Source organism: Ursus maritimus, unplaced genomic scaffold (assembly GCF_017311325.1).
Source record: "Ursus maritimus isolate PB19 unplaced genomic scaffold, ASM1731132v1 scaffold_30, whole genome shotgun sequence".
Lineage (NCBI taxonomy): Eukaryota > Metazoa > Chordata > Mammalia > Carnivora > Ursidae > Ursus > Ursus maritimus.
Genome location: NW_024425564.1, coordinates 2,457,994 through 2,480,305, shown reverse-complemented (window position 1 = coordinate 2,480,305; position 22,312 = coordinate 2,457,994). Strand labels below are relative to the sequence as shown.

Here is a 22,312-nt window from a genome sequence, read left to right as displayed (position 1 = left end):
ATACCTCATTTTTGCCATAGTAGCAGTAGCTAAAAATTCCATTTTTACCACCTTGATTGTTATTTCCTAGCACTACCTCTGTGTCGGGGAGGTAATGTCCATCTGGCACGGGAAGATAGTGATTCTAAACCTTTGGGGCATCCCAGAATCGCGGGGGAATTTTTTAAACAATACAGATACTGAGGCCCTATCTCGGAACAACCCAGTGAGAACAAGGCCAGACTAAGCAATGAATATTTTTAAAATTTTTAATTTAATTTAATTTAATTTTATTTTATTAGAGAGTGAGCAAGCACGGGAGGGGTTGGGGCAGAGGGAGAGGGAGAGAGAGAGAGAATCTTAGGCAGGTTCCACAATGAGTGTGGAGCCTGACGCGGGGCTTGATCTCACGACCCCAAGATCATGACCTGAGCTGAAATCAAGAGTCAGATGCTTAACTGACTGAGCCACCCAGGCACCCCTAGCTTCCCAGATGATCTGTAGCCAGGGTTGTGAACAACCCTGCCAACTGCTTGCATGTATCCAAGAGTTCTGGGCTTCTCACAGCTCTTTCAGGTCTAATGGCAGCTTCTTAAGGTCAAGAGGGCAGGCACGCTGACCCTTTTGGACTGGAGGAAGCTACAGCTCTAAGAGGTCATACAACTTGCTGGGGCCATATTGGAGCGCCTTTTGGCTACCTCACTCCCCCTTTAGCAGCGGCAGGTGGGGGGGATCCACGCTGTGACCAGCTGCTGAGGACATTGGGCCTGGGGTCTGCCTTCACACGGCTCTGTGTCCTGTTGTCACTGAGACCCCCAGTGTAGTTGTTGAGGAAGTGCTTAAAGCTGTACAGGTTTGGTGTTTTTTTAAGTCTCACAGTGCAAAAACAAACAACAACAACAACAAAAGTCTAAAATTAGTCTTGTTTCCTTTTTAATTATGTTCTTAATCATACATTTTCTTTCATGATTAAATAAATTCTGCCACCACCTGAGAAAACCCACCACCTGAACACAGCCTATGTTTTTATTTTGGCTTATGCTCTCCCAGTTGTTCTCCTGTGCATACTTAAATATGTACTTTGTCCACAATGAATATACAGTTTCTAAATTTTTTCTTTTTTGGCTCTTGTTTTTAAAAAAAGGTTTTTTTTCTGTAAAATAATACATCTGTATTATAGACGTTTTGGAAAAATGGAGAAAAGCAGCAGGAACCCTACCATTCTAGCATGTCAACTGTAAGCATTTTGCATCGTTCCTTGTATTTATTTATGTAGTACAGCTATAGTAGTGTATATACACATTTATTAGATAATGTGTTAAGTGTGTCACAAGCCTTGTTGTTTTACATCTGCCTAACATTTGAGCGAATGGTCCATTATTTGTTATTTTGGGACATATTTTCCTGTATCTTCTTTAAAAGGGGAGGAGACTTCTCCTCGAGGGGCAACTTACCCACCTTGCTTCTGCCCTTGGGGGACATTTTTCACCATCTGCCCCCCGTTCCAAGGCAGGAACCAGCATGGCTTAGTGAAGAGTGGCCCCGCTATCTCGTTCAATTGAGGAAGCTCAAGGGGGGGCTTGTGTGGTGGTTCTCATTAGGACCCTTAGCTAGCTTCAGTCCCGGGGGGACAGACAGGCTGGGAGATAAAGAGTTTTGACCAAACTACACAGCTGGGGGCAGGGTGGGGGTGGTTCTTCCTTAGAGCAAACTCTGAACCAGAACACCTGCTTTCAGCTGCTTATCTTGAGAGGGAAGTAGGGAAGCTGGCAGACACCCAAAGGTAAACAACCAGAGCAGTTTATTATGAGAACAGGCCCCCTGGGACTCGGGATAGAAGTTAAGATTGTTCCATCTCTGGAGAAAGCTGCTTCCTCACTATGTTTCCAAGCCCCTCTGGCCTCAGCATACAGAGGCGATCAACCCACTACTTTGGAAACGGCTGTGTAGGGCAGCAGGCAGCAGAAAAGCCACCGTGGCCACAGCCAGCCATGTCCTCCTGCACTTGGTGCTCTCCTCTGTCAGCTGATAGCTGTCAGCAGACTTCTTGGCATCAGCAAGAAGATGAAATAAGATGATGATATGTGAATAAGCAGGAGCTTTGTCAGTGCTTCCTAGAGCTAGAGATCACGGTTGTCGATGCCACCGGGCATTTTGCGGAGCCCCTGCCCTGTGGAGCTTGCAGCCTCGAGCATTAATTCCTCTGATGGCCCTTCTTTCCAGCCACGTCATTCTCCCTGCCCCAGCAACCCTCCAAGTTCAGTCTTAACAGCTTCTTTCTGATCTCACATGGAGGTGCCCACAAATGTACCTAGTCCACACAGCAGGAAGGTTATAGCCAGACAGGAAAGTAGTGGGTAACCAGGGGCTCTGGTAGTAGAACCAAAGGGATGGGCCCTGCTGCTGGTGCATAACCTCCTTCATAGCCATGGTGTCTAGGAAGGCCCCAGAGCCTTTGAAGTGAACTGCAAAGGTTTTAAAGGGAAATTGACAAGGGAAAAAATGGCCTCCACTCCCTTCCCCTAAGGGACGTTTTGAAGAATGAATTTGCCGATCTGGCCTGGACATCACAGATACCCCTCAATCTGACACCCCCCCATACTGGATTCACATTGCTTCTGTTTCAGCTCTGGGCCCCAAAGGTTCATGGAGCAAGCTCCCTCATCGGAAGAACCGATTGGGCAGGGCTTGGAGGATTAGGCCAACAAACTGGGAAAGGAGAGCCAAGACTTCCATTTTGGGGTCCAGGGGGGTCATAGAAGAGGTCAGCCCCCTTCATCACTTGGTTGTGGGCCTGGCTCAGGCCCTGCATAGCTTGGTGGGGGGCGGTTCTGCAGGGAGTCTGGTGCAGTGTGCTCTGCTCACCCCCTCCACCCGCAGCTGAGTGCCTTCTCCTTTCCTGCCTCCAGATCATCGATCCCAAGATGCCCCGGGAGGGCCTCCTGCACAATGGTGTCCCCATCCCTGTCCCCCCACTGGATGTGCTGAAGCTGGGAGAGCAGAAACAGGCCGAGGCTGGAGAGAAGCTCTTCCTTGTCCTCTTCTTTGACAACAAGCGCACCTGGTGAGTGGGTGCTACGGCCAGGAGGTTGCACCAGGGTGTGGGCTGAGGGGCCCGTCTGGGAGGCTTTGCACACACTGCCATGCTGGGGAGGTCCGCAGAGGGGCTGTGGACTCCGTGACCCTGCCTGCACCCAGGTCAGGTGAGGCATTACCAGCAGCTGGCCTGCCCCTGACACGTTAATAGTAACTGAGGAGTGTCTCAGATCAGATTCCCTGGGAAACACCCTGAGATGGAGATTGCTGTCAGGAGGCTTGCTGGGGAGAGTTGTGGCGATGAGGGATGCAGGCCTGGGCAGAGGGACGTGTTGAACTGCGTCACACTTGCTGCAGAGGCCTCCACTGATCCTCAGGGGCACTCTGGAGCTGGGGGGCTTGTTAGCGATGTCAGGAATTGGGGTTGTGCCTTTGTACCCTCGTGTCAACTAGTCGTTGAATGCTGGCTGCCCCCAGATGGGGGTGGGGGGTCTCCTTGGGCCAGGTAGTTCCCTTGGTGGAGGGTGATTCCTGGACAGGACTCAGCTGAGAGCCTCCCTGTGGCTGTGGGCATGCGTGTCTTAGTCCTCGGGTGGGGGGATGTGGAGGTGGGGTGGTTTTGGGCAGTACGGGGTCCGTGGCAAAGGGCTTGCTTGCTTGCCCTTCACGGCTTCTCTTAGCAGCAGGGGAGTTCTTTCACCTCTGCTTCTGTAGAATGAGGGGGTATAGGACTAGCTAGTCCAAATAATAATAGCTATCATTTAGTGTTTACTCCATGCCCTCATGCAAATTGATTTACATACATAATCTCATTTAATCCTCATTAAACCTTCATCAATCCCCTCCCAATCCATTTTGCAGCGGAGGAAGCTGAGGCTCGGAAAGCCAAGAACCCATAGCCAGAAGTGGGATCCAAACCGAGATCTGGCTCCAAAGGCTAGCTTTCAGCCATGTGTTAGATTCACCTGGGGATTTGAAAAAACACACAGACATACCAGGTGTGGGCACCACCAAGGAAATATTGATTCCTGGTATCAGTCCCAGTTCCTAGCCATAGCTCCCTGATGCCCCAAGGCAGGGTGAGGGCTAACCCTAACATGGGCCTCTCTTGGCTCCCAGGGCCTGACAGCCCTCTAAGCAGAGTGAGTGCTGTGGGGCTCAGGGAAGGGCCTGGCTGCAAAATAGGTCCCTTGGTGGTCTCCTGCCTGGGGTGTCCCAGTCTGTCTCCTCCTGCTCTGTCCGCTCCCCCGGCTTTGCTTGTCCTGGGCAAGTGGGAAGCCCCCTCATGCGACCCAAGGGAGCCCCCTCATGCGACCCACCACAGCCTGGGCCTCTTACTGTGCTTGTATTTTAGGCAGTGGCTTCCAAGGGACAAAGTGCTGCCCCTGGGTGTGGAAGACACGGTGGACAAGCTCAAGATGCTAGAAGGCCGCAAGACCAGCATCCGAAAGTCGGTGCAGGTGGCTTATGACCGTGCAATGATTCACTTGAGCCGGGTCCGGGGGCCCCACTCCTTCGTCACCTCCAGCTACCTGTAAGGGCAGGGCCTGGCCTGCATCTGCCTGCCCTGCCTCTGTCCCATGCGGCACAGAGGCCTCTTCCTGCCCCAGCCAGTCGTATGGCCGGAAGCTTCCCCTTCCATGGCAGGCCAGGGACTGGGCTGTGTCGTCCCCATGGGCAAGGCCCCAGTTTTGACCAACTGTGTGGTTCCCCTAGTGGGCCTGCTGTGTGCCAAAAACTCCCACCTGAGCTCGCTCGGGGGCTAGTCCACTGAAGAACCAGTTAGAAGTAGAATTAGCTGTGAGGGTTAGGCCTGGCCAAGAAGATGGACCTGAGCCCAGAAGGCAAGAGGTCCTAGGCTCTTTCTCAGAGGTTTGTCTGGCCCCCACCTCCCCACTCCCAGCTAACTACACCTCAGGGCAAGCGAGGCTCTGACATTGACCCCAGAGGTGCTGTGGATACACGAGGGTCCCACAGGGAAGCTCACGGAGCTCACCCTCACTCCCCTCCATCACCCATTCTCATACCTCTTCCCTGTCCCATCTTCTGCACCAGTGCCGTCTCTCTTTTTCCCATGTTCCTTTCCTTTCCTTTTGTGCCAAATGGACAGAAACCATCACCAAACTGGTCTTTTTTTTATGTCTCATTCCCTTTGAGGCCAGCTGCTATGCTAGGTGGGTGCCTCCGCCTGGCTCCTTAGGGCCCAGGAGAGAGGACAGCCTACCACTCGGGTGACCCCTCCACCAGCACATCTCCCCTGCCCCCCCCCCATTTGCTGCAGACACACAGCTAAGGCCAGGCTGTGAAAGCTTGCCCCCTTGAGTGGAGGCGGGGCCCCTCTTGCTCTCTCCCTGTGTGCCGAGTGGCGGGCTGAGGCTTGGCAGGCTTCTGTCAGACCAGGCTGGTTGTCCATCCGTCCGCTTGGACGTCGAGGGCTGTGGGGTGCAGGTGTGCTCTTCAGCTGGGTCTGCTGCTCACCCCTCCTGTCCTGTCTGTGGGCCTCACTCTCCGCCGCCCCGGCTGGTGGTGCCCGCAGTCCAGCAGCTCCCTGCCTGCGCTCTGCCCTGCCCAGCCTCTGCTGCTCCCGCTCCCGAACTCCAGGGGACACCACACTTTTGTTTCACACCCCTGTCCCCTTCCCTCTCCTCCTTTCAACCCCCCTCCCCACCTTCACCTTCTCAGAAACGGAAGGAAAAGAAAAAACTGTGAAATGGGGAATGCTGACTGACAAACCAACACAACTTTCAGAGGCTTCGATGTCTGTTCTCTGGATGATTCTTTTCACCTCTTAAGCACCAAAGTCGCAGGGCCGGGTCGCAGGCCACTGATCGCCATGTTGATTTTTAACCTGACGTTCTTTTTAATTGTTTTAAATTTTTCATAGGGGAGTTTTGGACAAAACAAAGTCACTGGGGAGATCACTGCCATTTTTACACACTCGACTTTTTAAAAATACAACCAACCAACCAACCAACCACCGCAACTTCTTATACATTTGGGACACGAGCCAGAGTTTAAAAGGGAACCAACAAAACTCTCTATAACATAAAGGAAGGGGTTTTGGATTTTGTACAATAATAAAAATACAATACAGCATATGGCTAGGGAAGGACATGGTGTATATAATTGTAAAATACTGTTCTAAATTATTCAGGCCTATAGTTTCCATTACTGGAGTCCTCCATTGTGTGGCTGAGTATTTTAAATGCACACAGTGTGGTTTATTTAAAGGAGCCAATGCGTCCCCCTCTCCCCAGGTAGTCGGTCAGCTGTGGACTCTGTGACCTTTGTCTCAACCTGTGTTGTAAGATCTCGGGGCTTTCTCTCTCTCTCTCTCTCTCTCTGTGTGTCTATCTCTTTCTTCCCCCCAGCACCTTCTCTTTCTTAGTCTCTTTTTTTCCCCAATCTCCTTGACTCTTTCAGTCTCTGACTCTCATTTTTAAAACTGCTCTTTTAGAATGGGAAGCGGCTCAGACCCTGCTGTGGCGTGGGGCCTGTGTCTCAGTCGCGTCTGCTGTGAAGCACACAATGCTCTATTTATTGTAGAAAGTGACTTTATTTGCTTTCTAGAATTGTTTATAACAGATGGTATAAGAGAGGTAATAAACAGAGAAAAATCTATGCTTGTAAAGAATACAAAAGTTAATTTTACCTACTATAATATGACTGTCTGAAACTTATTTTCTCTCTGAGAAATAAATGTTCTAATGGGCAGCAATCGCTGTGCTGTGTTTGGTGTCATCAGTGGGGGCCCGCCCTCTCTTCCTAATTCCTGTAGCCCACCCCCTCCTCAAAAGGCAGGAACCATTAAGAATGGGGTTGTCTAGCTATTGCAGGCTCCCAGCTGGAAAGGGCTCTGTCTGTCTGACCTCTTGGACCCCTGGCAGGGGTGTGAAGATGGGCTCCGACATTGTTTCCCTCCCAGACAGCCCTCGCCTCTCGGTTCTGTAGAAGGTCCAGCCTGCCTGCCCATAGCTCAGCCTTCCAGTGGCCATGTTCCTTTGGGAGCATCTGTTCCTCATGCAGCGGGAGAAGTAGCCCCGTGTCTCTGGCACCTGTTTACCAGGCTTGCCAAATCTGAGACTAGAGGATGCTCACGTCTCCTCTGTCATTGTTGCCATCCCCATTCTATAGATAGCTGGGACACACAGGCCTAACAGAGGCCTAGCTCATTTTAGAGCTGGAAGGGATCCAAGCGCCTACCTGGTCTTCTTTTTGCAGATGACCAAACAGATCAGCCAGATTAAAAGACTTGTCCAAGGACAGCCAGCCAAGTAATGGTGACAGAATCCTAGGAGAAGGATCTGGCCAAGGGTTTCCTGGTGGGCTCCACAGCATCTCAAGGCTGCACTGACCTTTTCTGTTCCAGACCCCCTCTCTCACTGGCTATGGCTGCAGCATTTCTGGAAAGGGACATCTTGAAGACCAGAGGGAGAGTTCCCAGGGACAAACGGCTCTGTTGCTGGGCCTGGGACAGCTTTCCGCCATCCCCTCCCCTGTCCTGTCTCTGCTCCTATCCGGCTCCTGTGCTTGACTGGGAGTTACATGTCACAGCAGTGTGACTGAAGGACAGGGTTCTCCTGATCGCCTCCTCCACAGGGCCTTTGAAATTCTTACTGAAGTCACTAAAGCGTAAAAGTGCTTAATTTAATGCAACATTGACACGGTACCTCCAGCGCTCTGGTAATTCTTGAATCACGTGTCGAGGGTGCAGAGATGCACACCCCTGGCCCACGGGATGCGGGTCCCTGGTTGCTCACAACCGGGTTCGTGAGACAGGTCGCAGACAACTCTGAATGAGGCCCAGCAAGGCTCCCACGGAGGGGAGGAGTTCCGGAGAGACACCATGTTTTGTTGAATAACAAAAGCTTTCCGAACAATGAAGCGGTTAATTCAAGCCTTAAAGAGATGGGCTTAAGAAATCCCTCTTTATAAATTTATATTTTGAATTACAAAGGCAATATTTAGGGCGAGATGGGACACTCACCCTATAAAACCATTTTGTACAGAAAGGGAAGATGACCAGAGGGGCAGGGTTTTAGCAGGTGAGGACGAGAGGAGGAGGCAACACGGGCAGAGGCGGGGCTCGGAGCTCTGCTCCGTGCTCCACTGCGGTGACTCACCACCGCTCCATCTGCCTGGCGGCCACTGCAGTGCCAACAAGGTGAGATGGGGTTAGGAGTCCTGTCACTCACTGGCTGTGTGACCTCAAGCATGGCCCTCGACTTCTCTGAGCCTCTCTGAGACTGACTTAAGAGAGGACCCTGAAGTCGGGGAGGCATTAGTGCAGCACTGGCAGATTTGAACAAGGAGGGGACAGGACTGGAATTTGGCAGCTAATTAGATGTCAGAGTCAAAAAGCTGGAGTGCAGAGACAGGGCTGCTCCATGACTGGAGGCATCAGCAGTGGGTTTGAAGGGGAGGAAGGAGAGCTTAGTTTTGATGAGTTTGTGTCGCCCACAGGACATCTGAGGAACACCCTCAGCAAGCAGATGGGACTGGGCCTGGAGTTCAAGAGGAAGGTAGGAGCACATGACAGAAACGTGGGGGCACCAGAGCCCACCAGGGCAGTTAGGACAGTGGCCAAGGACAGGGGGAAAGGACTGACCTGAGGAAAGCCCCTTATATTTGGAGGCTGGGGTTGGGGATGGAGACAGCGCCTTCCGAGGGGTCTGGTCCCTGGGGAGGGCCTCACACAGAGGAAGTCCAGTCGTAGGGATCATCGAGGCCCACCCACTCATTTCACAGAAAGAGGCAGGTCACATGTGCTCAGCATCACAGAGCAGGAAAAAGCAGTGCTGGACCGGAAAGAACCCAGAATCCAGCACTTTCTACTCTCTACAGGCCCATGTATTCAGAGCCCTCGAGGTGAGCAGAAGTGTCCTTAATGAATTTTATCAATATCATGATTAAGATTCATGGACCGAAGCCTAAAATATCTTGATATTGGAGCATGTGGGGGTACTGACTAGAAATACAAAATTTCATTTTCCTCACAAGTGTAAAAATACAATGAAAGGCATTTGCCAAACTCTGTCAACTTGGCCACTTCTGTTAATGTATTAATTGTCATTAACCCTTGAGTGTGAATTTGCCTTCCAGATGGCCTCTCCCGACCTGGCTAGGCTGTGAGCTTTGACTCGGAGAGAAGAGGGATGAGAGGTAAGAGTGCGAACATCTCATCCTGCCGATGAGGGAAGGAGGACTTTGCAGGAGAGAAGTGGTTTCTTGCAGAAGTGGGGCAGAGGAGCCAGAGATGTGTGTCCACTAGGCCGGAGCCGGAGGGGTCTCTGACTCAACCTTGGCACTTGGGGGTGCCCTTCTGCTCACCCTTTCCCTTCGAGGATAGCAGACGGCAGTAGGGATAGAAAGAAAAGATATGTATTTTCTACAAGTTTAATACTCTTGAGAGGGCCAGGACTCAGGCCACACGGAGTGGGAAAAGCCATTTGTTCCCGAATCTCAGAAGGGTTGTTGTGTTATTATGTCAAAGCACATTGTGCCCTTTGCTTGGCCTCTGTAAGGCTGTTTGGAAGGAGCTGGTTTCCGTCTAACTGCCCTTGCTCCTGAAGCAATGTGTGAGTTCCTTCCTCTTCCTTTCAGCTTTGTAGAGGCTTCTCTGGGGGACAAAGAAGCAGTATTGGCAATTCAGCCCTGATGGCTCCTGATGGGCCAGGGTGCAGGATGCACGGGGACCCGGGGGACGCCCCCTCCTCCCCTAGCTTCACAGTCCAGAAGGGCCCCCAAGGGATTTTATCTGAGCTGGTAATGGAAGATGATAAAATTTGCTGTTTGCTATCTCATTCGGGATTTTTTTTGTTCAAGTGCAAAGGAGAAAATAAGATTATTTGAACTCTCCAGAAATAGCCATTTCCAGCATTTTCATGGAATTCCTTATAGTCTCTTGTTTCCTTCTCGACAGAGCATGTCCTTCAGTTTCTTGCACTGGGCAGCTAGAGATCGGCTGCCCCGAGAGGCTGTGCCTTCTGAGATCAGGGCAGAAGTTCTTGGCATGGCCGGAACCCAAGGCCCAACACCTCTCCTGCCTAATTTGGGCTTTTCTTCATTTGCTGTGTGTCATGAACTGGCCCAAGCCAACTGCAGCCTGTTTTTGGTTTTGGTTCTTTTACCCCTTTGTTTTGCTAACATATTGGTAATCTCTGCGGTTGAAGTTGAATGGAGTTCTGTATCTCTATCCCAGGAATTACGCTGTTGGGTGTGCATTTCCATGGAAGTAAGTCTTAGACCCAATTCTGCCCTGTGTTCATCTGCGAGTAAAGACACTCCCCCAGCGGCTCTACAGTTTCTTCTCTAGCTTGAGAAGTTCCCTCCCCGCCCTCAGGTACAGACACCAGCACCTGGCGTGAATGGTCACCCCGAGGTACACACAACACTGTTTGGAGGGCAGGACCAGCAGCCAGGTAGGCAGGCCAGGTGGCGGAAGCAATGGAGCTTTAGACCTTGAATTTTATTGTTGTTTTCTTGTTTTTTTAAGATGTATTTATTTGAGAGAGCGAGAGAGCACGTGCGTGAGTGGGGGAAGAAGAGGGAGAGAGAGAGAGAGAAGGTCAAGCAGACTCCCCGCTGAGGGCAGAGCCCCATGCGGGGCTTGAACTCACGACCCTGAGATCATGACCTGAGCCGACACCAAGAGCCGACTGAACCACCCAGGCGCCCCTTTATTGTTGTTTTACATGCAACTTTACATATGGTAATTAAGGTGCACAAACCTCGAGTTTAATCTCCGTGAATTTGTACACGTGTACCTACCCATGAAACCACCACCCAGATTAAAGTCCAGAACCTTTCCAGCGCCCCAGAAAGTTCCTCATACTCCTTCCCAGTCAGTATCGCCCGTCTCTCAGGGTAGCTACCGTCCAGACCTCTGTGGCCATAGATGAGTGTTGCCTGTTTTCGAACTTCATGTAATGGACTCATACAATATGTGCTGTTTTGAGTCTGGCTTCTCTCATTCAACGTCATGTCTCTGAACCCCATCTCTGTTTTGCATGTAGCTCTACTTTGCCTTGGATAGTTTTCAGTTGTACAGATACACCGCGGTGTGTTTGTCCATCCTCCTGCTGGTGGGTGTCGGGTTGTTTCCGGTGTGGGGCTCTCATGCATGAATGACACTGCTGTGAACATTCTTGTTTGTGCCATTTTGTAGACATGGTGCCCAGTTCTCTTCAGAATACCCCAGGAGTGCTAGGGCTCAGGGTTTGGCTTTAAGCATTTAGCTTGAGCGTAATGTTTACGTGTTTAGCTGTAGGAGTTTCTTCCAGTTTTCCGTCGGTTGCACAGTTTGCGCTCCCCCAGCAGTGTATGGGAGTCCGGTCACTCCACGTCCTCGCCAACACTTTGCACTGACGGCCCGGGGCTTTGCTCTACATGGGCTTGTTGACTGGCTTCCAGTAAGCTCCTATCCAGCCAGGCTTCCCCCCTTCTATGCAACACGACCTGGCTAAGGTGCTTTTCCGTTGGGAACCCATTTCTTGGTGCCTCCCAGATGCCTGCACTGGCTTTTTGCGAAATAAGGTACCTCTTAGTTCAGAATAACACAACCATCCCTGGCCCTCTTCTCCTTATCCCTGGCAGTTGGGCTGGGGGGACTGAGGCCAACCTCAGGAGCACCTCTCTTATCCAGAGCCAAGCTGCCAGCACTCCAGTCCTTAAGCAGAGCAGAAGACCCCCGCGCACTGTGTCCAAATCCTTCCTTGCCTACTGGCTGATGCCACTGTTTTGTGCCCTTACCTCCCAGGTCATGGTCTTTGGGGACATGTCCGTGACCCTGGTTTCCTTCGAGTTAGCGGTATTCCAGTGTGAATTAAGGATGTGCGAGAAGGTTTCGATGAGGGCCTCGGGGGGAGAAGTACAAAGGGGATGAAGAGAGCCTATTTGCTGTTGACTGCCCTTGGTGACACACAAGCACATTTCCGAGTCATCAAGGATGAAGGCTCAGAAGACCCTGAAGCAACTTCAAAAGAATTGTTCAAATCCCCGGTGGGGTAAATGTCTGAGATAAGCAGGCAAGGTCAGGGAAAGAGACCCAAGGAAGCTTTGTTTGGAAACAAATGATTGTAGAGCCAGAGTTGATGTGGGCAACTATTTGAAGCTGGCCCTGTCCTTAGGGGCGAGACAGTGACGTGGTTCTAGGCCTGAGCTGTGGGATGAGGACACAGGCTCCTCTGGGCTATCTGGCGGGGTTTCTGGCTTCCGGTGCGACCCTGGGCACACCCAGAAGGTTTCCGCACCCAGAGTACCAGTCCTCCTCCCACCCCACCCCTCCTCCTCCTTCCCTCACACCCTCCCATTGCTCTTAGAACTTTATTATTTTTAAGTTGGTTTATGGGATTCAAAATTTTAAAATTCAGGGAAATTTCCCTCCCTGTCCCCAGTCTCCCAGTTCCCCTACCAGAGGCAACCGGTTTTGCCAGTTACATACATAACCTTCCAGAGATCCGTGAATACCAGTGTGTGTGCACGTGCTTGTCTGTGTCCCTTTTATACATACAGGTGGTAGCGTACTGTTCACACTAGTCTAGGCCTTATTTTAAAAATTGTTTTTATTAAATATTGAACAGATACAAAAATAGCAGTTATACAATAATATATAAGTTAAAAAAAAAACCACAATACAGTAAGCCATCTGGTATCTGCCACCTGTCCCAGACAAAGAAGCAGAGCTTTTCAAATCTCTGTGGCCCTCCCTTCCCACTCCCTACCTCTTTCTCCCCAAATACTATCCCAAATGTTATACTTATCATGCCCTTTTTTTCTTTATAGGCCTGCCATATGTTTAAGTCAGCACACAATAAATATGGTGCGCCGTCTCCTCTTTTTGGATTTTGAAGAGAGGGAGGCATATCACACATGCAGTCTTACGCAACTTGCTTTTGTCCCACCCATGATTCTGATCCTGAGATTCGGTCACGTCGCTGTGCGCGGCTGGGCTTGGTTCATTGTCACTCAGTATGGAATTCCATTGTATTAAGAGAACACCATTAATTTTTCATGGTGCTATTTAAGGACATTTGGGTTGCTTCCAATTTTTGGCTTCTAGGAACAGTCCTGGTGTGAATGTCCTTTATCGTTTCTTTCCTGGTGTGTGTGTTTGGCGGGGGAGGGGTGGGGGTTGGTGGGAACTTGGGTTCAGATCTCCCTCGGGTATTTGCAGGCTCCTAGGGAATGCACATCATCAACTTCAGTAGATGATGCCAAACTTTTCCAGAGTGCTTGTGACAATTCACACACTTGCCAGCGAGCTTGAGAGTTCCCTTTGCCCCACTTCCTTGCCAATACTTGGAATTAACAGTTTTTTTTAATTTCCAGGCTGATACGTGTGAAATCGTAACTCATCGTGCTTTAAAATTTGATTTCCCTGATTATGCACATTGCATTTTTTACTTAAAATATATTTTGGTGATTGTGGCATATCAGAGCAATGAGGACTTCCTCCTCCTTTCTTGGGCTGAATAGTGTTTTAGCATATGCAAATCTGACTGATTTCACCAGTTCCTTGTTGCTAGACTTTGAGTTGGCCCCACTGTTTCCCAGACAGTTCTTCAAAGAATAGCTTTGGGTATCGGTGTGAAGTGCATCCGTACATGGAGGAGTCTATATACGGTTTTCTTACCCAGCAACCTCCTGAAATGTTGAGGTGGAAATGGAAGACCGGCTTTGCCCCCCCTCTGGCACCACGCCTGGCCATTTCCTGCAGATTCCCTTAATTCTCTGAGTCTCCCCCAGGTAGGATCTGTATCTGCCCTGTCTTATGTCATCACTGTCTTTTCCCTCAAAGGATGGTGTTCATCTCCGCCCCCTCCCCTCTGCCCCAACCCAGACCCATCCTGTTTGCCTCTACACTGCCACCCCCACCTGCACACAGACTCCTCAGGGACGGGCCATGCCCCCAGCATCTCCTTCCTCGGACCATCCCTGGCTCAGAATTAGCGTTCCCGGAGGGGCTAGACTTTGCCCGGCCCTGGTGGAGAGGGAAAGAAACTGCGGGCCACCCTTAGAGAGTGTAAAGTCTCCAAGGGAAAGGGCAGCACATACAGCGAAACGACCAGAAATGCTAGGCTGGATCACAGCCCAGCACCCAGCAGCTGTGACACCCTGAGCAAACCCCCACGTCCCTGAGCCTCACTTCTTTCTAAAACAGGGATGTTAACCTGTCTCTGGGGCTGGGGACCGAGCACCCAGAGCTCCCCATGCTCATGCACTTGCAAGTCATAGCTTTCCTCGTTATGGAGGATACTTCTAATTCAAGGACGCCCTGGAGGTGCTACGATAGACGCAGATTCTGGGGCTGAGATGCCTGGAGGAAGGGGAAGGAAGCCCAAATCGGAGGGCTTTCCTGGAGGAGGAGGTGTTTTCGCAGCCTCCATCAAGACGGGCTTCATTTAGGCAAGTGGGCAATCTCTCTTGAGGAAGGGATCCTCGAAGTCAGAAGCGTGGAGGGCCAAGGAAAGGTTTGAACGTGCTTGAGGACAAGTGAGTGATCTGGGGAGAGACATGGAGTGTAAAGGGTGTGGGACTGAGTGCCAGAGATGTGGCTGGAGCTCCATCTCAGTGGGCAAGTGGGGTCAGAGGGTGGGCTCAGGAATCTGGCATGCACCGGCTATTCAGACACACACTCGTACTCAAGAATTGCTGTTTTCAACAGTCAGGGCCTACAGCCCAGCATGAAGGGATGTGGGGCTCAGTAGAGCTGCACCCTGTTACCAGAGAGCCCAGCAGTCCGTCTGCAGGGGTTTCCTCTGGGAAGAAGAGTTGTATTGCACTTGACTCAGGACACTCCCCCAGCTACCCCCGCCCATCACTCTGCGTTGACCTGGTCCCTGGAGGCACAGGGACTCCCTTGGGGCTGGGTGCCCGGGGCATTACATAGGAATGGAAAAGAACTGCGAGTACCCTCCAGGAAGCTGGGAAGCTGAGCTGGAGAGTGGGAAGCCCTGGCTGGTTCAACAGCTACAGCAACCATTTTCTGTCTGAGTGCTTTTGAACTCAGCCTCGGTCTCCCAAGAGTCCGGGTGGGTTTTACCAGGACCTATTACCATACTTACTATCATGCTCCTTTCGTGCGGAAACGGAGCCTCAAAGAGATCGAGTGACTTGTGCAAGGTCGCACAGCTGGGAAGTGGTGGAGCTGGGACCCATGCCCAGCCACCTGATTCTAGAGCCCACACAGTGCTCCTCTCCGCCTCTCCCCCTCCTTCCACCTAGATCCTGCATTTACATGGCCCCAAAATCAAAAAGTTCCAACGGATGTACAGTGATATCCCTCTTCCTCCTCTTCCTAAAGACAACTCATGGGAAGAGTTTCTTATAACTAGTTTTAGCATCTTCCGTGCCTATATAAATACATAAATTCCATAAAGACTCTGCCCTGCTTTTTTGGACCAAAAAATGGTAGCATCCTACATACTGTTTTGCACCTAGTTATTTTTTCGTTACTTAGTATTTCTCAGTAGTCTTTCCATGTCAGTTCACGAAGAGAACTTATTTTCCTTATCCTGCTTAAAAGCCCATGTGTTCACCCCGTGCTCCTTTTGGTGGGTGCTCAGGGGGCTTCGGAACTGAGGCTGCTAGAAAACATTCTATGGCCTGGAGCTCGGGTCATTTTCCGTGAGCAGGAACTTCCGTTGGATAATGCTCTGGAAGGGGAACTGCTAACCACACTCAGCACCATCATTCTGTTCTCCCCAAATCTGCTCATAGACTTAACAATAAAAACACTTCTTCCCCTTGTAATCTGACCCCCGTCGCACTTTCTCTCAGAGACTCTGGCCATCAGGCTATACACCCTGTCTTTTGGATACCTCTGGGGAGGGGAAGTGCCCCAGGCCGGCTTCTGCACCTCCATGCCCAGCACACGGGAGGTGGGCACTCAACACAGTGAGCCACATACCCTCTCCCAGAGAGTTACCATTTACCCTTGTGGAACCTTTCCTCATTTGGTGGGTCTAGTGGGATGGTCGCCCCCCCTTTGCAGGTGGGCAAGGTGAGGCTCAGAGACACCAGCCGTGCCCTTGGGCGCACTTGGCCTGGGCCTCGGAGGCTGAGGAGGAACTAAACCCAGGGCCCCTCACTCCCAGCAGACTCACTGTCCCTCGGCCACACTGCCTCCCAGCAGCTCTTAAACTGCAATGAGTGGGGGAAGGACAACCTCTCAGCTTTACTCTCTGGCTGGTTTTCCACACAGAGCAATAGGAATGGCACGGGGCCTTTCCAAGTCGGTGTTTATTTGCCTGTTTATTTGCCAGCAGAGATGAGAAAGATCAGAATATCTAGCCAACATTTTTTTAGTCCTCCTGCACTCCAGGCTACTCCCTCTGCGCCTAGTCGCTCATTTACCTCTCAGAGGCGGGAAGGGTAGGTGCTGTTATTACCCCGTTGTCCAGGTGGGGTGAAACAGGAGTAGTAAGGAGCAGAGCTGAGATGTAAACCCAGGCAGAGCCCATATTCTTAACTCCTCTACACCAAGGCCTCTCAAACAATGGCTTTCAATAGATGACACTCATAAATTATCATTGTAATATTATTTCAGGCTTCTGTGGAAATGGTGGCTATCTCCTTGCTATTTGTTTTATTTTTTATTTTTTGTTTTATTATTTTGGGGAGAGCCAGAGAGAGTGTGTGCGCATGCGCATGGGGGGAGGAGCAGAGGGAGAGACAGACAGAAAATCCCAAGCAGATTCCATGCTGATCACGGAGCCCCACATGGGGCTCGACCTCATGACCCTGAGGTCATGACCTGAGCCGAAACCTAAAGTCAGAAGCTTAACTGACTTAACCCAGGCGCCCCCTCCTTGGTATTTCAGGGGAAGCGAGGAGACCCTTCACCCATTAAAATGAAATACCTTCCCACCAGCTTCGTGCCGCTTTGGATTGCACAAGGAGAGCGGCGTCTCTCAGGCTGACAGTTGGGTCCTTGCAGAAATGAGATTCTCCCAGGTACTTCCCCACCCTTGAATGCTCAGGCCTGCCTCTCATGACAGAAACAGCTCTCTCCCTTCCTGTAGTTCTTATAAAAACAAGAGAGGACTTCACATTAAGTTGCACTGTTGAATATGTCCTTACAAGCTCCTCCACCGCTCACTGCTGTCAGTTTTGCAAATTCCCTGAAGGTCTAAGCTCCCTGCTCACTGTCCTCCCTCCACTCGTCCTGCCCACGATGCTCAATGCTCGGTGCTTTCGCCATCCACCGATGTCCTGGCCTCCCCGTTCCCTGATCTCCTCTCCCGCAATGGCTCAGCTACTCAGTCCCAAGGTCAAGCCCTGGACCCTCCAAGGATCCCACGTTCAAACTTCTTCCTAGCTTCCTTCAAGCCCTCAGCCCCGCGGGTCCCACAGGTCCCATGGGCCCCCTGATCACTGATCTCATCACCTTCTCACGGTCCCCTTCCAGCCCTGCCTCCCCGGCTGTCCCAGCCTCAACTCCACAGTTTGTTATTACAGCTCCCTTCTTGTCTACACCACTTGTACTCAAGCTTGCTGGATCCTTATCACTCTGCAAAACCCTCACCCGGTTAAATGCAACTCTCTGCTAACCCCACGTGCTCTGCTGTGGATCCTGCTTGCTTACTCTGCTTGCTCCCGGCTATCCTGCCAGAATGTCACCCCCACACGCAGGGGCTGTGTCTTCTGTCTGCCCTATCCCACCCCCCAAGCAGAGTGCCCCCCTGTGCACAGAGGGTACCCACTGGGTGAATGTGCATGTTTGTTGAATGAATTTCTTTCGGAGTGTGAAGGATCTGAGAGCTTGTTTATGGTAATGTCTGGAGAAAAAAGGTGGAGGATGGAAGTCACGTTGTGTCCAAGGGAGGCTAGAGGTGGGAGGCCAGAATGAGGAGGACAAGCCCAGCGACTCCTCAAGTTTGCCCAAGGAGAAGGCTGCTATTCCTCCTTCTGAACTGGCCCTTGTTGGTCTGGGGGCAGATCTTGAAAATTCTTCAATCTCAAACCCAAATAACCCAAATTACAGGATTCTGAACATTCTGAACCTTCACTAAACTGTAGATTCCTGCCCGTCTTTGTTATTCAAGGCTTCCAAGAAGACTTTTGGATGGCCGTGATTAGCACAGGCGGCTAAGGCCAGGAATGACCTGACAGGTCACCTCTTCCAACCCCCACCTTTTAGGCACCGGGAATTGAAGCCCAGAGGAAGAAGGAGACATGGGCGCTGGTGGTAGAGCCAGGACTTGAACCCAGGTCTTCTGACTGTGGTCCTGGGTTCCTGGCTACTGTCTGCTATGCCACCACACTCTGCTGCCCCCTGCAGCCACTTGCCTGACCCCTAAAAGAAGCAGAGAAAATGTTTTATCTCACCCATACTCAACGCAGAGACAAAACATGTCGTGGAAGAGACTGAAGGGCCTGACAGGCCCACAGTGACGGTGAACGCTATGCTTCCCGTGGGGCAGACAGACAGTGCTCAGCTCTCGGCCCGTGTTCTCTCATCTCACCCCCATGACAATCCCCCAATGGAGGCACTGTCATCACCCACATTGTACAGAGTGGGAAACTGAGACACAAGTTTATACCAGGACACAAACAGTGAGGAAGTATCAGGGCCGAATTCCAAACCGCCGTGTGATTCCAGAGCCTATGCCTATAACCTTCTCTCTCCAGGGTCGGAAATGTTACACCTAAATGACTTTTCAATTTAAGCAAACTTTTCCCCCAGCAGGTTTGAGTCCCTTCGGCAAAAAGCACTTAACCCTCCTGAGACAGGGAGTGGTTTGGGCAAGGCGGGCCCTGCTTGTTAGGTCAGCTGATGGCTGCCCTTTGGCCTTAAGTCCAGAGGGGAAGTCACAGAGGACCGGGGCACAGGGGCTTAACTCCTCCCGCGTGCCCTTTGTGCCCGAGACTTTCTGCAGCTCAGCCCGGCTCGATTCTCACAATGCGCTCCCACAGCGAGTCGGTGGTGGGAGTGGGATTTGAACCAGACACATTCTATTCCGCTGAGAGGCTTCCCAAGGCTGTGTTGTTACACAGGACAGACCGAAACACCACAAATAAGGCATTTCTGGGCCTGAGCTTGGAGTCTGAAGTGATCTCAGTCCCAGCTGAAGCTCTGACCATTCGGTCTTTCCTTTCTCTTCTCTATTGAGAACTGGAAAGTATTGTACAGTCTGGAGTTTCCCCTGAGATGGGGAAAGGAGTTTGAGCCAACTCATCAACAAGTTGGTCTTGTTTTTTTTAAAGATTTATTTATTTATTTATTTGTTTGTTTATTTATTTATTTATTTGACAGAGAGAGAGAGCAAGCAGGGGGAGGGACAGACAGAGGCAGAGGGAAAAGCAGGCTTCCTGCCAGGCAGGGAGCCTGACTGGGGCTTGATCCCAGAACCCTGAGATCATGACCTGAGCTGAAGGCAGATGCTTAACCGACTGAGCCACCAAGGCGCCCCTCATCACCAAGTTTTGACCCCCAAAAGGAAATAATTTGTCCTATTTGCCAAACCTTAAGTCAATGCTTTGTTTTGAAAACTGAGTTGTCTATGGTATCCCAAGTTTGGCATTTTGTCTTTTTAAAGATCAGTGAATCTGTGAGGTTTCTTTTTTTTTTTTTTTAAGATTTATTTATTTGAGAGAGAGAGAACGTGCACGTGCAAGTGGTGGGGAGGTGTGGAGATAGAGAGAGAATCTCAAGAAAACTCCCCACTGAGTGTGGAGCCCTACATGGGACTCGATCTCAGGACCCTGAGATCATGACCTGAGCCAAAATCAAGACTGGGCTGATTCACTGACTGAGCCCCCCAGGTGCCCCGACCCCGTGAGATTTCTAACTAGAGCAGTCCACTGGGATTGAAAGAACCATGGCCTGGGGGTCAGGACTTGGACTTGCTGTGTGACCTTGAGCAGGTTACTTCCCATCTCTGGGCCTTGGCACCATGAAAATAAAGGGCTTGGCTCTAATGAGCTCTCCATTCCCCTCTAGACCTAAAGGTCTAGGATAGGAACATGGGCTCTGGACTCAGACACTGGAGTTCAAGTCCTGTTTCATCATTTACAAGCTGGTAAGTGAGCAGGTTGGACAGGTTGCTTAACTACTGTGAGATTCAATTTCTTCACATGTAAAACAGAGATTGATAATCACTTTGTCATAAGGTGGCAAAGCCTGAATTAGAAAATTCATGTAACTTGCTTGGCATAGGGAGCCAGCATGAACAGAAGATGCACTCAAATCGGTTTGGCATAACAAGGATGAAGTTTCTTCCTATGTTATTAGAAATCCATAAAGAACCGGTTATAAGGGGTGCCTGGGTGGCTCAGCTGGTGAAGCATCAACCTTCAGCTCAGGTCATGATCCTGGGATCCTGGGATCGAGCCCCTTGTCTGTCTCCCTGCTCAACGGGGAGCCTGCTTCTCCCTCTCCCTCTGCACCTCTCCTTCCACTCTTGCTCTCTCCCTCTAGCTCTGCTCTCTCTCTCAAATAAAGAATTAAATAATCTTAAAAAAAAAAAAAAAAGAACCAGATCATAAAAATCTGAACTTCCACCAATAAATAGTTATTGAGCACATATTTTGCATTTGTGGAGAACCCTTTCTGTTGGCTCTACCCAAAATGGCTATACCCTTTCCCAGCCCCTTGTTTGTCACGTCCAGCCACAGAGACTGGAAATGCAGATACGCTCTCAGCCACACTCGAAGCTTGGGGTGCCCGTATGATCCATGTCTTTTGTGAGACATAAGCTACCAGGGGCTACTAGGAAAACTTCCATTTCCTGTGATAAAGGAGTCACCAGAGGGAAGCCCCCTGCCACCGTCCTTTTGATTTTTTCTCACCTTACATATGAATACATTATGTGGGGCAGTGGCAGGAGTCTTGTGACCATGCGGCACGAGCACGGGGAGAAAAAGCCGGGGAGCCAAGCATATCAGAGCATACAGCTGGGAAGAGCTTGGGTCTGGAGAAAGCAACCACAGCAGCTGCTGGCTGTTAGACTTGTCACCGTTTGACAATACAAGCCCTGTTTGTTTAAGTGGCTATCAGCTGGGCTTCCTGTTCTTTATAGCTGAGCCCATTCTGTCTCATGTATCATTCAACAAACATTAAGTTTCTACGAGTGCTAGGCCCCATTCTAGGTACTAGGTTTACAGGGAGGGAGAAGACATCTTGAAGGCTTTATTGCCTATTCCAGCAGACAGTCAAATTTTTAAAAAAGATTTATTTATTTATTCCAAAGAGAGAGAGCATGAGAGCCTGAGCAGGGCAAGGGGCAGAGGGACAGGGAGACAAGGAGACTCCCTGCTGAGCGTGGAGCCCGACACGGGGCTGGATCCCAGGACCCTGAGATCATGACGTGAGCCGAAACCAAGAGTCACCCATTTAACCAACTGAGGCACCCAGGCATGCCTTTTTGTTTGTTTTTAATGCATTGCAAATGTAAGAGGTGGTACAGTTGATGTCCTTATATGTTAGCATGAGGGCATAAAGGAAGAACTTTCTACCTTTCTAGACTATAAATGCTTTCAGAACAGATACTTTGTTTTTCTTACTAATACACCTCCAACACCTTGCCTAGCATATAGTCAATGCTCAGTAAATATTTGTTGAATGTGGTAACTGTGAGTACAGCTTACCCTGCACAAAGGATGATCTCACTTCTATGCCCTTTTGAAGTTAGGTGTGGCTGTGTGACTCGCTTTAGCCAATAAAATATGAACGGAATTGATATGTGTTGATGGTAGGTGGAAACAGGTGAGAGCGGGTATGGATCTCTATTCTCTATCTGCCTCCTGCTGCCAAGGCCATTGAAAATTAACCTGATTCATCAATGGATGAATCACTGAATGAATGAATGAATGAATGAATGAATGAATGAATGAATAATGGCAGTGTTGGAAATGGACTAAAGGAGTGGGAAGACCCAGACAGGAACTTTGAGGCAGACACTATTCCATCCCTATCCCTATGCTGAAGGTAGAAACAGCCCCGTCAGCCTTCCCTCCTTCCCTCTGGCAGAGCCTGTGTCCCACTACAGAGGTTGAAAATGCCGAATGATGGCCTTCCCGGCCTCCCCTGTAGCTAAGGCACGGATGTGTGAGCCAGTGCTGACCAGGGGACCCTCAGGGAAAGTCTTCTGGAGGGCTTTCTGGAAAGGAGTTTTTTCCCAAATAAAAAGAATAGACTTTCCTCATTATTGAAGCCACTCTGTTGCGTTTTCTGTTTCTTACAGTCAGGAGTAAGCTAACTGATATGGCGCTGAGAGCTAAAATATAGCAGGAGTCCAGGGGAGAGATAAGGAGGCCCTGAATGCAGGCCTTGGATGAAGGAATAGAAAGAGAG

General features: G+C 50.4%; 1 protein-coding gene across 9 annotated transcripts in view; it reads left to right on the top strand.

Annotated features, from left to right (window-relative positions):
• Positions 1-22,312, top strand: part of BRPF3 (bromodomain and PHD finger containing 3) — a 63,886-nt gene that overhangs the window by 24,776 nt on the left and 16,798 nt on the right. For 3 of the 9 annotated variants that reach the window (XR_005838735.1, XR_005838734.1, XR_005838736.1), the window contains 3 exons: positions 2,889-3,043; positions 8,479-8,537; positions 9,118-9,177. Coding sequence is in view for 5 of the 9 variants with exons in the window: in XM_008693394.2 (XP_008691616.2) it covers positions 2,889-3,043; positions 4,370-4,553 (339 nt within the window). In the remaining 4 variants the exon portion in view is untranslated. The other 6 variants (XM_040644697.1, XM_040644695.1, XM_040644694.1 and 3 more) reach the window with 5 other exon arrangements.